Source organism: Anas acuta, chromosome 2 (assembly GCF_963932015.1).
Source record: "Anas acuta chromosome 2, bAnaAcu1.1, whole genome shotgun sequence".
In the NCBI taxonomy this organism is placed as follows: domain Eukaryota; kingdom Metazoa; phylum Chordata; class Aves; order Anseriformes; family Anatidae; genus Anas; species Anas acuta.
Window position 1 is genome coordinate 62155172 of NC_088980.1, and position 14731 is coordinate 62169902.

The window sequence follows — 14731 nt, forward strand, 5'->3', positions numbered from 1 at the left end:
AGCAAACAAAGAAGATTCCTATATCCTACCCAAACGTGAACCTATCCTTAAATCACATAAATAGATTCTGGAAGATGACCTAAAGAAATAAGTTCTCATTGGGAGCTTCTCTGCTTTGTTTGAACATAGGATTCAAATACAGTGTGGCACTGCTTAGCTTCTTACTGACAGAAGCTGACATTTGCAAAGTATGGGCTGATTCTGATCAACAGCCAAGAGTTACATTTTTTTTTCCCCTTCATTAACAGTGGACAAGGTAACACCAGAGATAAGGGATATAAGAATAATAGTCCATGTATTTGTAGATGGACAGGGTGGAGAAGAAGATGCAGACAATTCAGCACTGAAGTAATGAGATGTTTCAGGAATTCCAGGAACAGTCCCAACTAAGGGGGCATAATGCTTAGATTGCAGTACAAGAACTTTATTAAACAATAACTTTATTCATTATTTATTTATTATTTATTTGTTATTTATTTGTTATTTATTTATTAAACAAGAACTTTATGCTATATGTGCTCATCAAATACTTGCACTGCTATCCCTGATGTTTACCATTTTAGTAACCCCTCTGGTGAGAGAGACATTTCCACCTCGTTACAGAAACCTTTGCAGAACCACTGCTGAGTTTAAGAACAAAAGCCTAACTGCACTGCCGTGAATTCTTTACAGAAGAAAGAATTACAGAATTCTTTCTCTCCCTATGTAGAGATTGTCACACATATTACTATTTCTAGTTCAATCATCACTATGATACCTGAGCACCAAGCAGAGATTGTAACAACAGAACAAGGTTCTCCTATGAAGGCAAAGTAACTCGATTCCTGAAAAGGCCAGGCGCTGTGCTTTGCTTGAATGAAGATGGTATGAATGAAGATGGTACGAATATGGTTCAATAATCTGAGGACATAAACAGGCAGGATGGCAGAATAAGATTAGAGGCAAATATAAAGGAAAAAGCAGTAATAGGATTTTTTTAATTTTTATTTATTTTTATTTTTTAATGTGGATATTTTCTCTCTACATGGAAAGAACCAAACTGTGAATGTGTTCCCTGACAAAGGCAAAATATGTCCACGCTCCCCGAGCAAATACAAAACTAAAAAGCCAAACCAACCTTGGTGGAATCACATGTTGAGATCTGAACAGAACAGATACATTTGTGCAGGTATATAAAACCATAATTAAAATAAAATTATGAGCTTCTATTCTAACTTTTACTCACAACTCCTAAATCACAGTAGAAAAAGTCACCTCAGTTAAGGAAAGGGATTTTATTTCCTGGGCTGAGAGCAGGCAAACATCTGCAGAATATGGTTCTCTTGCTTCCATGAGCATAACAAATGTGTTTTGGTTTCCTCTTTGACATGTACTTTAGTGAGCACACAGCTATTCCCCAGTCTACAACAGTCAGAACAAAGGCTACAAATGCACTTTTATAACTAGTCTTGCTCCTGGCTTTAAGATAGAATTGCAAGTTCTATTCAATATTAAGAGGGCACGACTTTTCTTTTTGACAATAATGTTTTTGCTAGGCAGCAATGCTGCCCAGCATCAAGTGGTATTTTAGAAAATCTAACCAATGTTAAAAACAAAATGTGACATTTGCTATCTGCATGACTTTACCCTTTTCACTGCAAATTATGAGTTATATTAGACCTGCATATAGGAAGAAGTTGGATTTAATGGAGTTTGTGCACATGGGATGCAGTGGGTAGCACTGTCTAATTACCATTGCCTTTGATAGTGGTATGCATTTCCCCATGTGATACTTGTACCTGGGCATCAGTCTAATTTGGTTTTGCACATGAATGTGAAATGATGGAAATGGAGTAATTTCCTTCCTACACAGACCCACATTTTCTTCTTATCCACTGGTGAAGCACTGCTTCAAAGTGTGCTTCAGAGAGTGGTATGTGAGCCTCATAATGGACAGCTAAGTAACCACCTGTACTGTACGTAGCAGTAATTTAGCCTTATACTCTGGCAGTAAGTGGTTGGTACTCTAATGACCCAGTCTTTCAAAGCACTTAACTATGTGCTCAAACTTTGAATAACCACATTTGTTTCAACGGGGCAACATGCACGCTGACTTCTAACCACATGCTTAAATGGTTTGCTGGGTCAGGGCCAGAGAGTTCAGCATCTGGCAGGATAAAATCTTAAACCTTGTAGCATGATATTTCATATTTCTTCATTGTTTCTATATATAGATCTGTTTTATGTTCATGCTGATATCTACTCTTAGAACATCATAGAAGTTGGTGCTTTTTGGAGACTTTTTTATTGAGACTTTAGAAAATTGAAGGGTTTTTTCTTTTTTTTCCATTTTTTTTCCTACTGATTTCTGATGTCAATGCATAATTTCTTATGTTCTAATTTCCTATCCCATTTATTTCTTACTTTTGTTAAAAGAAAGAGAGATACCAGAATTTATTTCTTTTTCATTTTGCACAGCTGAAAGGAGGGAACAATTTCAGTGAGTTAACTCTTGCTAGCTATACTAGTTTTAAACTGGCTGAGATCATACTATCACCACCCTAGTTTTATTATTGTGGAAGTAATCCACAATCCTGGTGTGGCTGCTTTCAATTATTACATTTCTAATTGCTTCTAATTTCTTCTAGTTCATTATCAATCTTGGATAGTACTGTGTTTGAGCAAAATCATCCATGTCCCAAATCAATATAAATATTTTGCTGCAAGAGCTCTTACTTTTGTAGATTATGATAAATAGTACTAAAAAATGATATAGGAAGAGTGAATATAGAAACTGTTGAAAAAAAGAGGATTTGGAATTTATTATTATTTTTTTTAATTTCATTCAAGTATTTGTCTTCCTTAATGAGTGTCAAGTGGCTTTCAAAACCTATAGAAAACAATTGCCTGTTTTCTACAGGATATGAATCAAAACTCAGAAGCAGGTATGTACTACTGCAGTTTTACAGCTAAGATTTCATAATGCCTTGAACTGGGAGAAATAAATGAGTAGCATTTGGAAGAAATTTCTTCTCCCATCTTAGATATCTTTGTTGTACAGTCCTGAGTTTCTTCATACTGATATGCATCAACAATGACTCTTGAGGAACCCATAGAATAATACTTCTATCAAAAGAGAAGGGTTTTTTGTTTGTTTATTTTTATTGGGGGTGGATGGTGTTGTTCATTGGGGTAGGATTTATTTGTTTATTTTTAATTACTTATTTTTCGTTTTGTTTTTGACCTCTTGTTCATTATAATTGTTACCCTGCAAATGATCAAGGGAGAAGAAGCTGCAGGGAAAACTAGTGTGTTTCACATTATATTAGATGCTTGAAGCCATTAATATTTGGACGGGTTACTTGAAATACTTTATATGCAATTTGTGGAGAATGTTCTGTGATGTCAAGAGCATCACTGAAGAATATTTACATTCTAATATTTAGAATTTCTTTGCTTACTCATGCTAAATTTTTAAAGGTTTCACATGGAACTAAAAAATCTATTTAAGATTTTACTAAATTTCTGAGTTTGGTACGTCTCAGTTTATACCTCTTGAAATTAAAATTATTAGATAGTTTAATGTATCTTCCAGAACTGTAAAACAGCAACTTTGAGATGGCTTTTTTTGAGTGTCTATATGCTCCTTGCTAGAATATTGTACTAATATAATTTTGTAAGAGTAGGATTGTGATGAATATGTTTGCAAAGACTTTATTTCCTTATAAACTTAATCTTTATTATCTTTAGGCAGATAAAAACTGATGCCTGATAATTTCATAGCCATCAGTGAGAACAGCTGTCCTGATTTGCAAGGTCTTACTCAGAAAAACAACAGCATCCATATAGTGACTGATACTGCGTTCTCCAAGACCTGATCTTAAGTACTGTAATTTCCTGAGAGGGAAGGGAAGAGTGAAGAGTTATGTAGAGAGTTTGTCTGCAATTCCTCCTGTGATTTGGGAACTAGTAATTTGGGACCATTTGCTCTAGTGATGACTGGCTTATGTGATATCACTCAGCCAAGTTCCTTTACTGCTACTTGCCTCAGTTTTCCCTCTGGTGGAACAGAAACGATAATGGCTTACGAAATCACTGTGACTTTAGGAGCAATGAATTTCTTAGAAATACACTGATCCATACTTGAGCAAGGCTTCTGTTGATGTTCATTGGTCTACAGATCAGTCCTCACAGTAGTGAAGTACTTTATTTCTTACAAAGAGGAGCCTGCCCTACTTTAGAATGAGTAAGTAACGTGTGAACCCAATAGGTCAGGGCTGAGAACAGGCCTGGATGAGGGCTGAATGAAAAGATGACCTTCTTTGGATTTCTCTCTTCTCTCTCCTGGATTGAGATGGGGAGAGCATAGAAGGTAAGAGATTTAGGAGCTTGCTTGATTTTAAATTATAGGACTACTGGTGTTGTGTGTTTCATAGTTGCTGGACTTCCTGCTTAGTTTGTACTAAGTATATTGATGTAAAGGACAGGAAAGAAGCAGAATTTGCTCTAGCAGGGCACTTCTGAGAGTTAGGCTTCTCCAACTCTGCTTTGTTTGGTGAGCCTTTGCCTTGCACATCATGGTTGCAATCTTTCCTTTCCTGCTCTTGTGCAAATCATTCTGAATGCAATGGCTTCTAACACTCCTTCCTTCCTGCTCAAAGAGAACATCTGCTAAAAAGCCAAACACAGAAGCTGAGGGGAAAAAAATATGTAGTGGCTGTTTTTCATTTAAATGTTCTCCAGGTTTATTTACTCCTTTCAGGCTTTTCACTCAGTTCAGTCTAATAATTTGGGTACTTTTCTCCATTGCCTACAGTTCACTGTCGAAAGAGTTGTGATGGCCAGAAGTATTAGTGATAACTGATCTGATAATTAAACAATATTGAAAAGCTAATATTGCCCATTTAGGATTTTGAACTGATGTGTAGCTTTTTGTTTTTGTCATTGAGTCCTGCAGTCACTGTATTTGCCCTTGAAAGACAATGCTTTGTCTTTGGCTGCATTCATCCTGTGTTATTTAGTACATCTGGATTTCAGGCTCAACATAGATATTTTCCTGACTCCTTCCACTGTGCTGTTTTAGGATATGGTGTTTATTACAAAATACGGTTGTTAACTGTAATACAGTTCCTCTCCCAAGAGAAACTTGTGTTCTATCTGTAACTGTAGATAGGTAATACAATTGGAGAACCATATAAATACAGTTTAAACATGATGGAGCTGCCATAATTTTTTTTATAGTAGACAGCATTTCAATAATTTTAATTTGATTAAGAAGCTGGAAAAAGATTAGCAGTTTTAGTTGCTATTTTCTGAATGTACAGCAGATGGTGCTTAACAAATATGTTTTAAAGCCAGTGTATGAAAACAGCCGAGACCAGCAATCTGAATTTTAATCATGCTTCCTGGTCTTTTTAATTGAAAAAGCAGCAATTTTAATGGAAAGCCCCCAACAGGATTGACTTACTACCATATACACAACATGCACAATGTTTGAAGAATGGGGATAAAACAACAGTTCTTCCAAAAGAGCCTCTAGTGTGCTACAAGGAACTATACATTTGGAAAGGAATTAGGCAATGGCAGGATTGTTTCTCTCTTGATTGTTGCTGTTTCCCTCCAGGCTCATCAAGGCTTACTTAACTAATGGGAAAGCTCCAAACTCCCAAGTACTACTTGCCACATGGACAAAAGAAAAAGTGAAGAAAATCCTGTGATGGGACCCAGCCTGATGCTCCTGAATTCTTACTGGAGGAGTTTTTATTCATACACCTGCCAGTGAAATTTGTTTTGTTTTGTTTTTGTCTCTGCTGGCACCTGTGCTGTGGCTGTGGGCAATCCTTTCCAAGTGTGGGTGGCACCTGTCTCATAACTAACCCAGAACTTGCGTCATTGTTTCTCCTCTTGGTATCTCATCAGCAAGATAAGCAAGGTGCTACAACTCCAAGGTGCTATTTATGTTCTGCAGTGTCAAACCCTCAAGATGTATCTCTAATAAGGCAGCTGTCATTACATATAAGCATAAGCTACCTTGAGCCAAGAGAATAATATGACAGCTTGCAATGAGTTAGGGTGCTAAAGAGAATTTACTGACATGCTTAGGACGTTTTAACTAAGGTTTACTCTTTTTGAAGCCTTCAAAAAGTTCAATTTCTTCTTACAAAAAAATGCATTTTTCTGTTTCTGATGAAAAGGCTCACAATGGAGATGGAAAATGGCTGTGCACAAATGCTGATAATGTACAAAGAGTAGAAATACAAACATTTACATCAGTCATTACTAGTTAGTTGTGTATCAATCCCAACATTGTCTGATCTCTTTTTAACCTGAAGGGCACTTAGTCAGCTTACAGCAGACTGTGAACTGCAGAATGGCCATATAAAACTCATTAAGAAGACCTTTTAAGCCCACATTATTGGCCTAAAATCTCTGGATTTGCACTGATATGAAAGAGTGGAATGTCTTTAGATGCTCTACTTGGCTGCAAAATAGCTGGTCGTACTATAGAGCTGCCACAAATTCAGGGTCAAAACTTGTCTCAGTGCTAATAGGGAATAAACTGGCTTTTTCTGAAAGCCCCAGGAGCAGAGAGGATGGGGTACCCATACATCTTAAGGTCATCTGTCCTCATCCTTGCCTGTGGCAGGTATAAAGGCAAGCCAGCCCGATGCAGCTGCAGGCCTAGTGCTGGTGCTAAGACTCCTTTAAGGAACTGAACATATGAATTGGATGCTTTTCCACCACATCTGCATGGGGATGCGCACGATGACCTGCCAGTTGGACTTGGATGCAGGAGTCTCACATCTGCAGTAGATTTACTAGGATTCAAAAACTGAGTGATTTGAAATACGGGTCTGATCAGATTAACTTTGAAAACACACGGTGCCATGAGATGTTATGAATCATATCTACTAGCCCAGATAGGGGAAAAAAAACATCAGCTTTGCTGATTAAGCAAAGCCAGAGTTCAGGTTTGAGAGCAAAGGTGACTGGACCATTAATGATTCAGAGCCCCTGAGATGCAAGTGGAAAGCCTGCCACCAATTCAGCAAAGAGGCTAAGAATCCACTAGGACCATACAAGTGCAAGCTGTGCAAAGGGGCCCTTGTTTCTTGCTCTGGAGCTGAAGAGGGATTGCTGCTGCTAGCATCTCCGTGGCATATGACGGCATGATTGTTCACAGGCAGTGGGGAAATGATGTGGATTTATCTGAGATGTAGCCAAACAGAAATGGCAAAATTCTCTCTGAAACCACTGTAAAAACAGACAATTAAAGGAGCCTCTGTTCAATGATCCTAAGGACAGTTTTAGGAGTAAGCAGTTACAGCCAAGGTTGTTTGGAGCCTGTGTGTGAGCGAGTGTTAGTTTAACCACCATCTGCAGCTGCTGGCCCACTTTCTCCCTTTGTTTAACTTCCTATTCTCCACAGGCTGCTGCAAGCAGACCACAGCGCTGCTGAGGCAATAATCAATACTCCTCTAATTTCAACGCGCTTGACACTGAGAAAGCAGAGTTTGATCTTGAACTTGTTGAAACAATCTGGGGCAACAGACTGGCTTGAGTTGCAGATCCATTATGATCATAAAGCAGTAAGAAAAAGATTCATTCACCATTTTAATGGTGAAGGTTATTTCTCCTTTCCCCCTAAAATCAGCATATCCTTTTCTGCTGTGGAGAATGATAGTGTTTCTCTACCTTGAGTCTTCCCAAGGTAATAACTCTCACCTCGAGCCAAATTCCTCCTGCCTACTTCTGTCCCTACCACAACCTACAGCAAGCTAAACAGAAGCACAGACCTGGCTCTCTGCGGACCTGTTTCAAGGGATGGTGAGACTGAAGTAGCATTAGAAGGATCACCGAGTGAAGCCCTGATTAATCTGAAAGGAGCAAGCCTTACTGCTGTGTGTACCAGTAGCTGGTTAGAACCTGTCACAGAATCACAGAATCTCTAGGTTGGAAGAGACCTCAAGATCATCGAGTCCAACCTCTAACCTAACACTAACAGTACCCACTAAACCATATCCCTAAGTTCTACATCTAAACGTCTTTTGAAGACTTCCAGGGATGGTGACTCCACCACCTCCCTGGGCAACCTGTGTTTTGAAAATTTCAGATCTGGGAAATCTGAAAGCTGCCATCAAGGGATGCTTATTTGGTGTCAGTTTCCAATGGAGGGGAAAAAATAATGAGGAGTTGAAAACTAAACTAAGTTAGCTTGCAGCAATATTTGTTGTCTAAAATAGGTCTCCTTGTCATGCCTGAGAAAGCATGATAAAGACACTGAGATGGGAACCTGCCTGACTTCAGATAATAGGGTGTTCCTGGGAGCAGATGGTATTGGGATACATCATTTAAAGATGTATGAGTTGCTCTTTACCTTTGGGTTTATCTCTACCACTGTGAACTGCAACAACAAAGCTGAATGAAAGTGACTTACATCAGTGAAGTTAAGCAAGTGTAAGTGCCTGCTGGCTTGGAGACATAAGAGTTTTTTTATATTACATCAACCACTTTGACCATTGAACTGGCTCTTGAGGTGTCCTTCAAGGCTGTGGGTGGCTGCTATTCAGTCTGCATCCAAGCTCAGCTCTCACTTAAATGGACAGGTATGCCACACACTTATTCAGAGAGAACAGAAAGGCAATTACACATCTTTTTTTTTTTTTTATTGTCAATTGGATCAGCAGAAAGCACCTTCCCAAGGCATGGAGCAGGATGATTAAAGTCTGAGCAGGAACTCTACAGTGAAATGGCAGCAAGGATGGAGAGGGAGCATTGATTTTATTGAAGTTGTGTGTGAAAGGAATCAGAAAGCAGGCAAACAGCAGGACATGGTATTGTGAAAGTGAGACTGGAAGGGGATAAGAAAAGCTTGTGGTGCCTGGGGCTTCTTGGAAGGAAGACTTTATCCATGCAGAACTCTGTTTATAAAAGCCATACTTTTCCCTGTCTTTGTACATAAACTAGATTACCTTATCAAAAACAATAAGTCCTTATTGCAGACAAACAAACATGACCTACATAATCAATTTCTAAGAAACAAAGCTTCATGTTATGCCTAATAGCTTAAGGACTAACACTTAAGGAAAAAAAGCAGGTATTTGGACTGGATGCTCAGTTCCAGCTTATGGAATTTATTTGTGGTGTAGCTCCAGAGCAATACTAGAAGCCATACCAGCTGGCATAACATGACAGTTGTTCAGTTCCTTTCATTATAAACCAGCAAACCATTTAGGGCACCGCCTACACCTTGTAAATACACCTGACCTGTTGAAATGATAGTCTTCTCCCTGCAGGAGCACACTATGATCAGGATTCATTAGAAGAATAACATTTACAGAGCTCTGGTTCCAGTTGGTAGTCCTTGAAAGCACAGGGTTTCCTTTCACAGGCCCTAATGCTCACCTTCTTTTGTATGGTCTCTCATCACCTCCCACTGCTGTGGCCTTCTATTTGGGGTTTAATGGCCCCAGCTTGAGAGGATGAGCATGGAAGACTTCTAGGTAGCTCACAGTTCTATGTTCTCACAGCTCAGTTCTATGAGCTCACAGTTCTATGAGCTCACAGCTCAGGTCAATGCTACAGAACTGTGTCTGCTGTAAGGTAGAGATGACTGCTTTACACTAGTGGTTTATGAAAAGACTATGAAGAAATTTTTCCAGACCCTCTACTTCATGATTGCCATCAGTATGGCAATGAACAGGATGCTCACTAAAACCTTTATTTTTACATAGAAAAGACCTTCCCTTCATTTTTTTTTTAAGAAAAAAGTTGTTAGCTAAATGTTTGCTCAAATCAGCATTACTTCCGTAGATCTGTATCAACTCCTTTTGACATATCCTAGATTAGGAGAAGCATTCATTCAGAGGTAAGCAGATATGAATTTCTCTTTAAACTAGCTCAAAAAGCAGAGCCACATCTGAACGCTGGTCTGATGAGAACTCAATGGGAAAATACAGCTTAGACTGCGGCAGGATTGACTGCAGTCTTAATAGGCAGCTCTGGATCAGAAACAGGAACTGTAGATCCAGCTCCAAAGCTTGCGCTTCTTTTTAATGCCTGGCTGCTATTATCACAGACAAACAAAGCACAGACCCCAGATTCTTCTTAAGGCTGATCTCTTTATTAACTTTTCAGTTCTAAATAAATAGATTCTGCAAGTTCTTCTTGTGTTGTGATACTTCCCAGCACCCACACTCAACTATTCTAACTTGTTAGCTGATAGTCTAGAAAGCAAATCAGCCTCAACTGAAAGATGGGACAACAGACTTTTCACAATTAGGGGTGAATCCATGACAAGACATTTCTGAAGTATGTTACAAGCAATGACTGAATGCTATGACAACTCTGAATGTTCATCTCCATACTGGAATGAATAACGATGTTATCAGGGTGATGTGAAATACCGACTATAAATGCATTATAAATGCTTTCCCCTCTGTAATTGCATGGACAAGATTAACTGAAACTCTATATGCAGCTATAATTTTTGTGATAGTTTGTAACTATACTTTATGGAAGTTGTAATAAATTACCTATACTAGCAATAAATAAATCAGAACAATTTTTATTTGGACTGTTAAGAAGCCAATAGTACATTTCTAAAAAGCTATATACACTGGTTATGGCATTTAAAACAAATAAAAATATTGTTTTGGTTATTTTGAAGGTAAGTAGCAACTCTGCAGTCATTCTTTGCAAATTGTTTTCATAAGCTGTAAGTAATCTACATGGATTTTCACACCTGTACATTTAATTGTAAAGAAAGTTTGAATAGAGTAGATCAAAAATGCATTTTTAGAAAACTGTTAAGGCATGAATTTTGTTTTAAGGATACTTATACCATTAGCTAAAAAAAAGAAAAAGGAAAAAAGATTCTGATGGGTAACTTAGAAGACTGTTATTTACGTGAACTGCCTTCACTAGCTGCAAATAACTACAGACTTTGCTCTGAATGATAAAAGGCGATTTGAATGTAAACCAGCTAGTTCTCACAAACTAGTGATGGTTGGGGGGTGGTGGTGGGGGGCAGAACTGTAAAACCTACTAACAGATTAAAGTGTAACTTTTGTTTTGTTTTGTGGAGGTCTTTGTCCACGAGAAATGAGTGAAGAACGGATTTTGCTTAGAAAGGTAGTAAGGTTGGGATCTATTTTGGAGTTTGTACCCGTAGCTAAAAAAAGAGTGTAAACCTCTTTTCTTTGAAGCCTGTCCGGCAAAGATGGTCACATCTCAAGCAGTAGCGCTTCTCAGTTTGGCAGGCATTTCATTTCAGGTTTTGCTCCCAGCACAATGGCAAATGCTACGTGCAACATAGCAAGCCAGAACCATGCAGGCAGACGGTGCAGTCACGTCCCTATAACCTCCGACGGGGTGTGCAGTTTCTCATCTCCTTGACATAGCTGGTGCCCATGTCCACGAGCTGCACGCTGTTGCGCTCCGAGCTCTGTGCTTTGGCCATCTTTCCTTGGGGTGCCACCGCGGCATGCAGGTTAAGCACCAGGCAAGCTTTCACGGTGTGCTCTGCGCAGTGAGGCTTCAGCACAGTTCCAAGGTGCCCAATGCCCCGAAGCATCCCGCCGAGCCAGACCCAGGTCACCCTCCAGAGGACACCAAGCGTGCCGGGGGCTCTCATCGCGAGTGCTGCAGGGCGAAGGCACACTTCTTGTAGGCGGCGTAGAGCAGCAGGATGGCGCGCAGCATCCTGCGGCACATGGCGGCGGCCAGCCGCGCCTCGGCCTCCCGCAGCCCGCAGGGCCCCGGCTGCCGCGGGGCCACCACCCGGCAGAAGGCCGAGCGCTCCGACACCCGCAGCGAGCCCCTCCAGCGCGGCGGCTGCGCCGTCACCGGCCGCCCGAAGACGGCGTCGAGGCCCCGCAGCCTCACGGCCTGCGGCCGCCGCAGCGCCGCCCCGCGACCCCACAGCCCGCCCGCCGCCGCCACCGCCCCCCCCGGCGGCAGCCCGCCCCCGCGGAAGGGGTGCGCCGAAATGGCGGCGGGCGGCGGAGCGGGCGGCGGGGTGCCTCGCAGCCAGCGCAGCGCCTCCTCCAGGGGCGAGTGGGGCGCCCACAGCTGGTAACCGCCCGCCATGCGCCGCCCGCCGGGCCGCGGCCGTTGGCTGGGGGCGCCCGGTGGTGTCCTGCCCCCATGGCGCTGTGCTGCCCCCGGGCAGGGCTCGGTGTGCTCCCCCTCACACGCCCATGTCCCCACAGTCCTTGTCTCTGGCTGTTGTGCTGTCTCTGTCAAACATGACTAAGCAGGCCCACCTCCACCTGCGGATCTGATAATGCGTCCTCACTGCTTGCTTAAAATCCCTGCACCGTGTTAAGTTTAAACACCTTTATTTGAAGGTGCTTTTGAGAAAATAGCAAAGCCTTCCGTACCCAAATTTTCAGTCGCGGTGAATGTCTCAAAAATTCAGATTACACCAAATAATCCAGCTTCCTCCTCAATCAATAGGAGCGCATTTCCCATGTATTTACTGCCCTGATAGCCTGATTTTCCATTTGTCTTTGCTTTTGCTGATTTGAAATCAGGATTTCAAATTCTCAGTTTAAGCAGGAGCTGCACAGGGGAGAAGACTGAGCTTCTTCTTTCTAGACAAACAATTTTATTTGCAATTTTAGTTTTGGAGTGCTTTCACCAGCAGTTGTAAATCTGCCTGCTACGGCACGTTTTCATTTTCCTTCAGCTTGGGGTCACTGCAAATATATATCGCGATGCAAGTTGCAGGATGTGCTTCTCCTCGAGGGGGAAAAGGTTGAGTTTTACAGATGGACAAATTTTGCCTAAGTGCTTCTGTACAGACGGAGGAATGTTACAGCATTTCAATAGGACCAATTTTATTTTCAGTCAAAAGCCTCCAGCAAGGAGGGCTGAAGCATGCTATGAACAGCAAGGTGGCTGAAATAAAAGAAAAAGCTTGCCTTGAGTGGCAACTAAACTCACAAAGAATAACTAAAGAAACTTCTCAGTGGTAAATTGCTGAACTTTGCTGTAGTTAGCTTAATGTTTCGAGTCGTGGCTGACTTGCCTATCATTGTAAACAAAATGTTCCTTATAAATGGTTCCAATTTGATACAAAGCTGTTGGAAGGCATACATATGAAGTACAGTGGAAAATGTAACAACAGTTCCTTAGAAATACCAAAGAAAATACATATCAAAACAGTCATCACAGTTACAAGAACACAAGAAATTCACAATCTGGAATTGCAGTTTGTTTTATTTGTGATTGGCAAAGAAGGATCCAGCATGGCCCATTTAACTTAGTGCAGCATAAATTTTCCTTTTGGATTAATTTCTCTGGGAATAGTTTTTTTAATTCACTCTAGCATCTGTGATTTGCATTAATATATGCAAAGCATTGTAACAGCCATACTCCTTCCAAAATCAAATCTCTTCAAAATTAAATGCTCCGTTTTTCTAAAGGGAATTATCTTTTGTTTAAAAAAATCCCTAAATATGATTTTTTTATTTTATTTTATTTTTTTTTTTAAACTCACATACTGAGAGCACAGAGCTCTAGTTTTCACAGCAAAATGCACAAAGCGTTTAGGCATAACGATTTAAAGGGTTTAATTTTGCCTATTATTAAACTGCTAAATTCCTTCGCAATATACACATATATGCTGGTCACACTGAAGTGTCTCCATCCGGTACTAAATGCACACCCATGAGTGTGTGTATATATGTGCATGCCATATATATACACACACATACGTACAGATATACACATACATGTTTTCTACCTACTCTGTGTAAGAGGCAGATTGTGATATTATTTCCTTTAATGAATCAGATATTCAATCCTGAGTTTACTACTCAGGCCTTTTATTTAGCACAATTTGCTACTGATTCAGTGAGAGCTTTGCTTCGTTACAGTCTGAATATAAAATTGATGAAATCTTCACCTTTTGTTTCTGAGTTAATTCTAGGTGACCGATTTGTTTCTTACAGACATCAGGGTCCTGGAAGTCCATGTTCTGTCTCACTGTTGCTGATATCCAGAAATCTTTTCATCCTGCATCCTGGTTGTTTGGAAACCCTTCCAGGTCACCTGTTTTTTAGATGTCAGCATACACTCAGATTGTACCTTGCTGCAAATTCCCAAATCATGGGGAATTAGAAAGTAATAAATCAAAGATCTGGTGGAAACTGTGCCTCACTTCCATTTTGTCTCTTTGGGATTTATTTATTTTTATTTTTTTCCTGTCTTGAATGTGTCTTTATCGTATAGGTATCTTTAAATGGTCAGTAGAATGGCCATTTGGAAAGGCAAAAAGTATATTTGAGCCTGTATCACTTTTCTTTACATCTTTCTGATTGTTCAGATACTTTGATTTCTGTGACTCAAGGCCTCAGGTTTATCATAGCATTTCCCACACTTTGCTTCATAAAAGAACCCCATGGCCTGTAATTAATGAGATGCTATAATTGTAACCACTTTGCTCATGAAACTGCTCTATTTTTACTTGGCTCTTGACATTCAAACTTGCTAACACGCTGACGTATATTTTTTACGCCATTTTACTAACTTAGCATCTTGACCATGCAGGCTAAATAGCACATACACTTCCCTAGCTTGGATGAATGCTGTTTAGGGAGAAAAAAAATATATCTTAATCACCTTTCAGGTTTTCTTTGTTATTATTAGGTTACTGGGGCTTTTTTTCAGTCAGTTTGATTGGAAGTTTAAATATATTGCTCTTTTGCCATTGTTGTTGCTGGCACTCCATGGCAGCAACCAGGCT

At 40.3% G+C, this 14731-nt stretch overlaps 1 protein-coding gene across 1 annotated transcript; it reads right to left on the reverse strand.

The window, feature by feature from the left end:
• Positions 1 to 9776: 9776 nt before the first annotated feature.
• FANCD2OS (FANCD2 opposite strand) lies at positions 9777 to 12084 on the reverse strand. Its single transcript, XM_068670411.1, has one exon. It carries the CDS (start codon positions 12067 to 12069, stop codon positions 11611 to 11613), a length of 459 nt encoding a protein of 152 aa, XP_068526512.1. The 5' UTR covers positions 12070 to 12084; the 3' UTR covers positions 9777 to 11610.
• Between the last annotated feature and the right edge of the window lie 2647 nt (positions 12085 to 14731).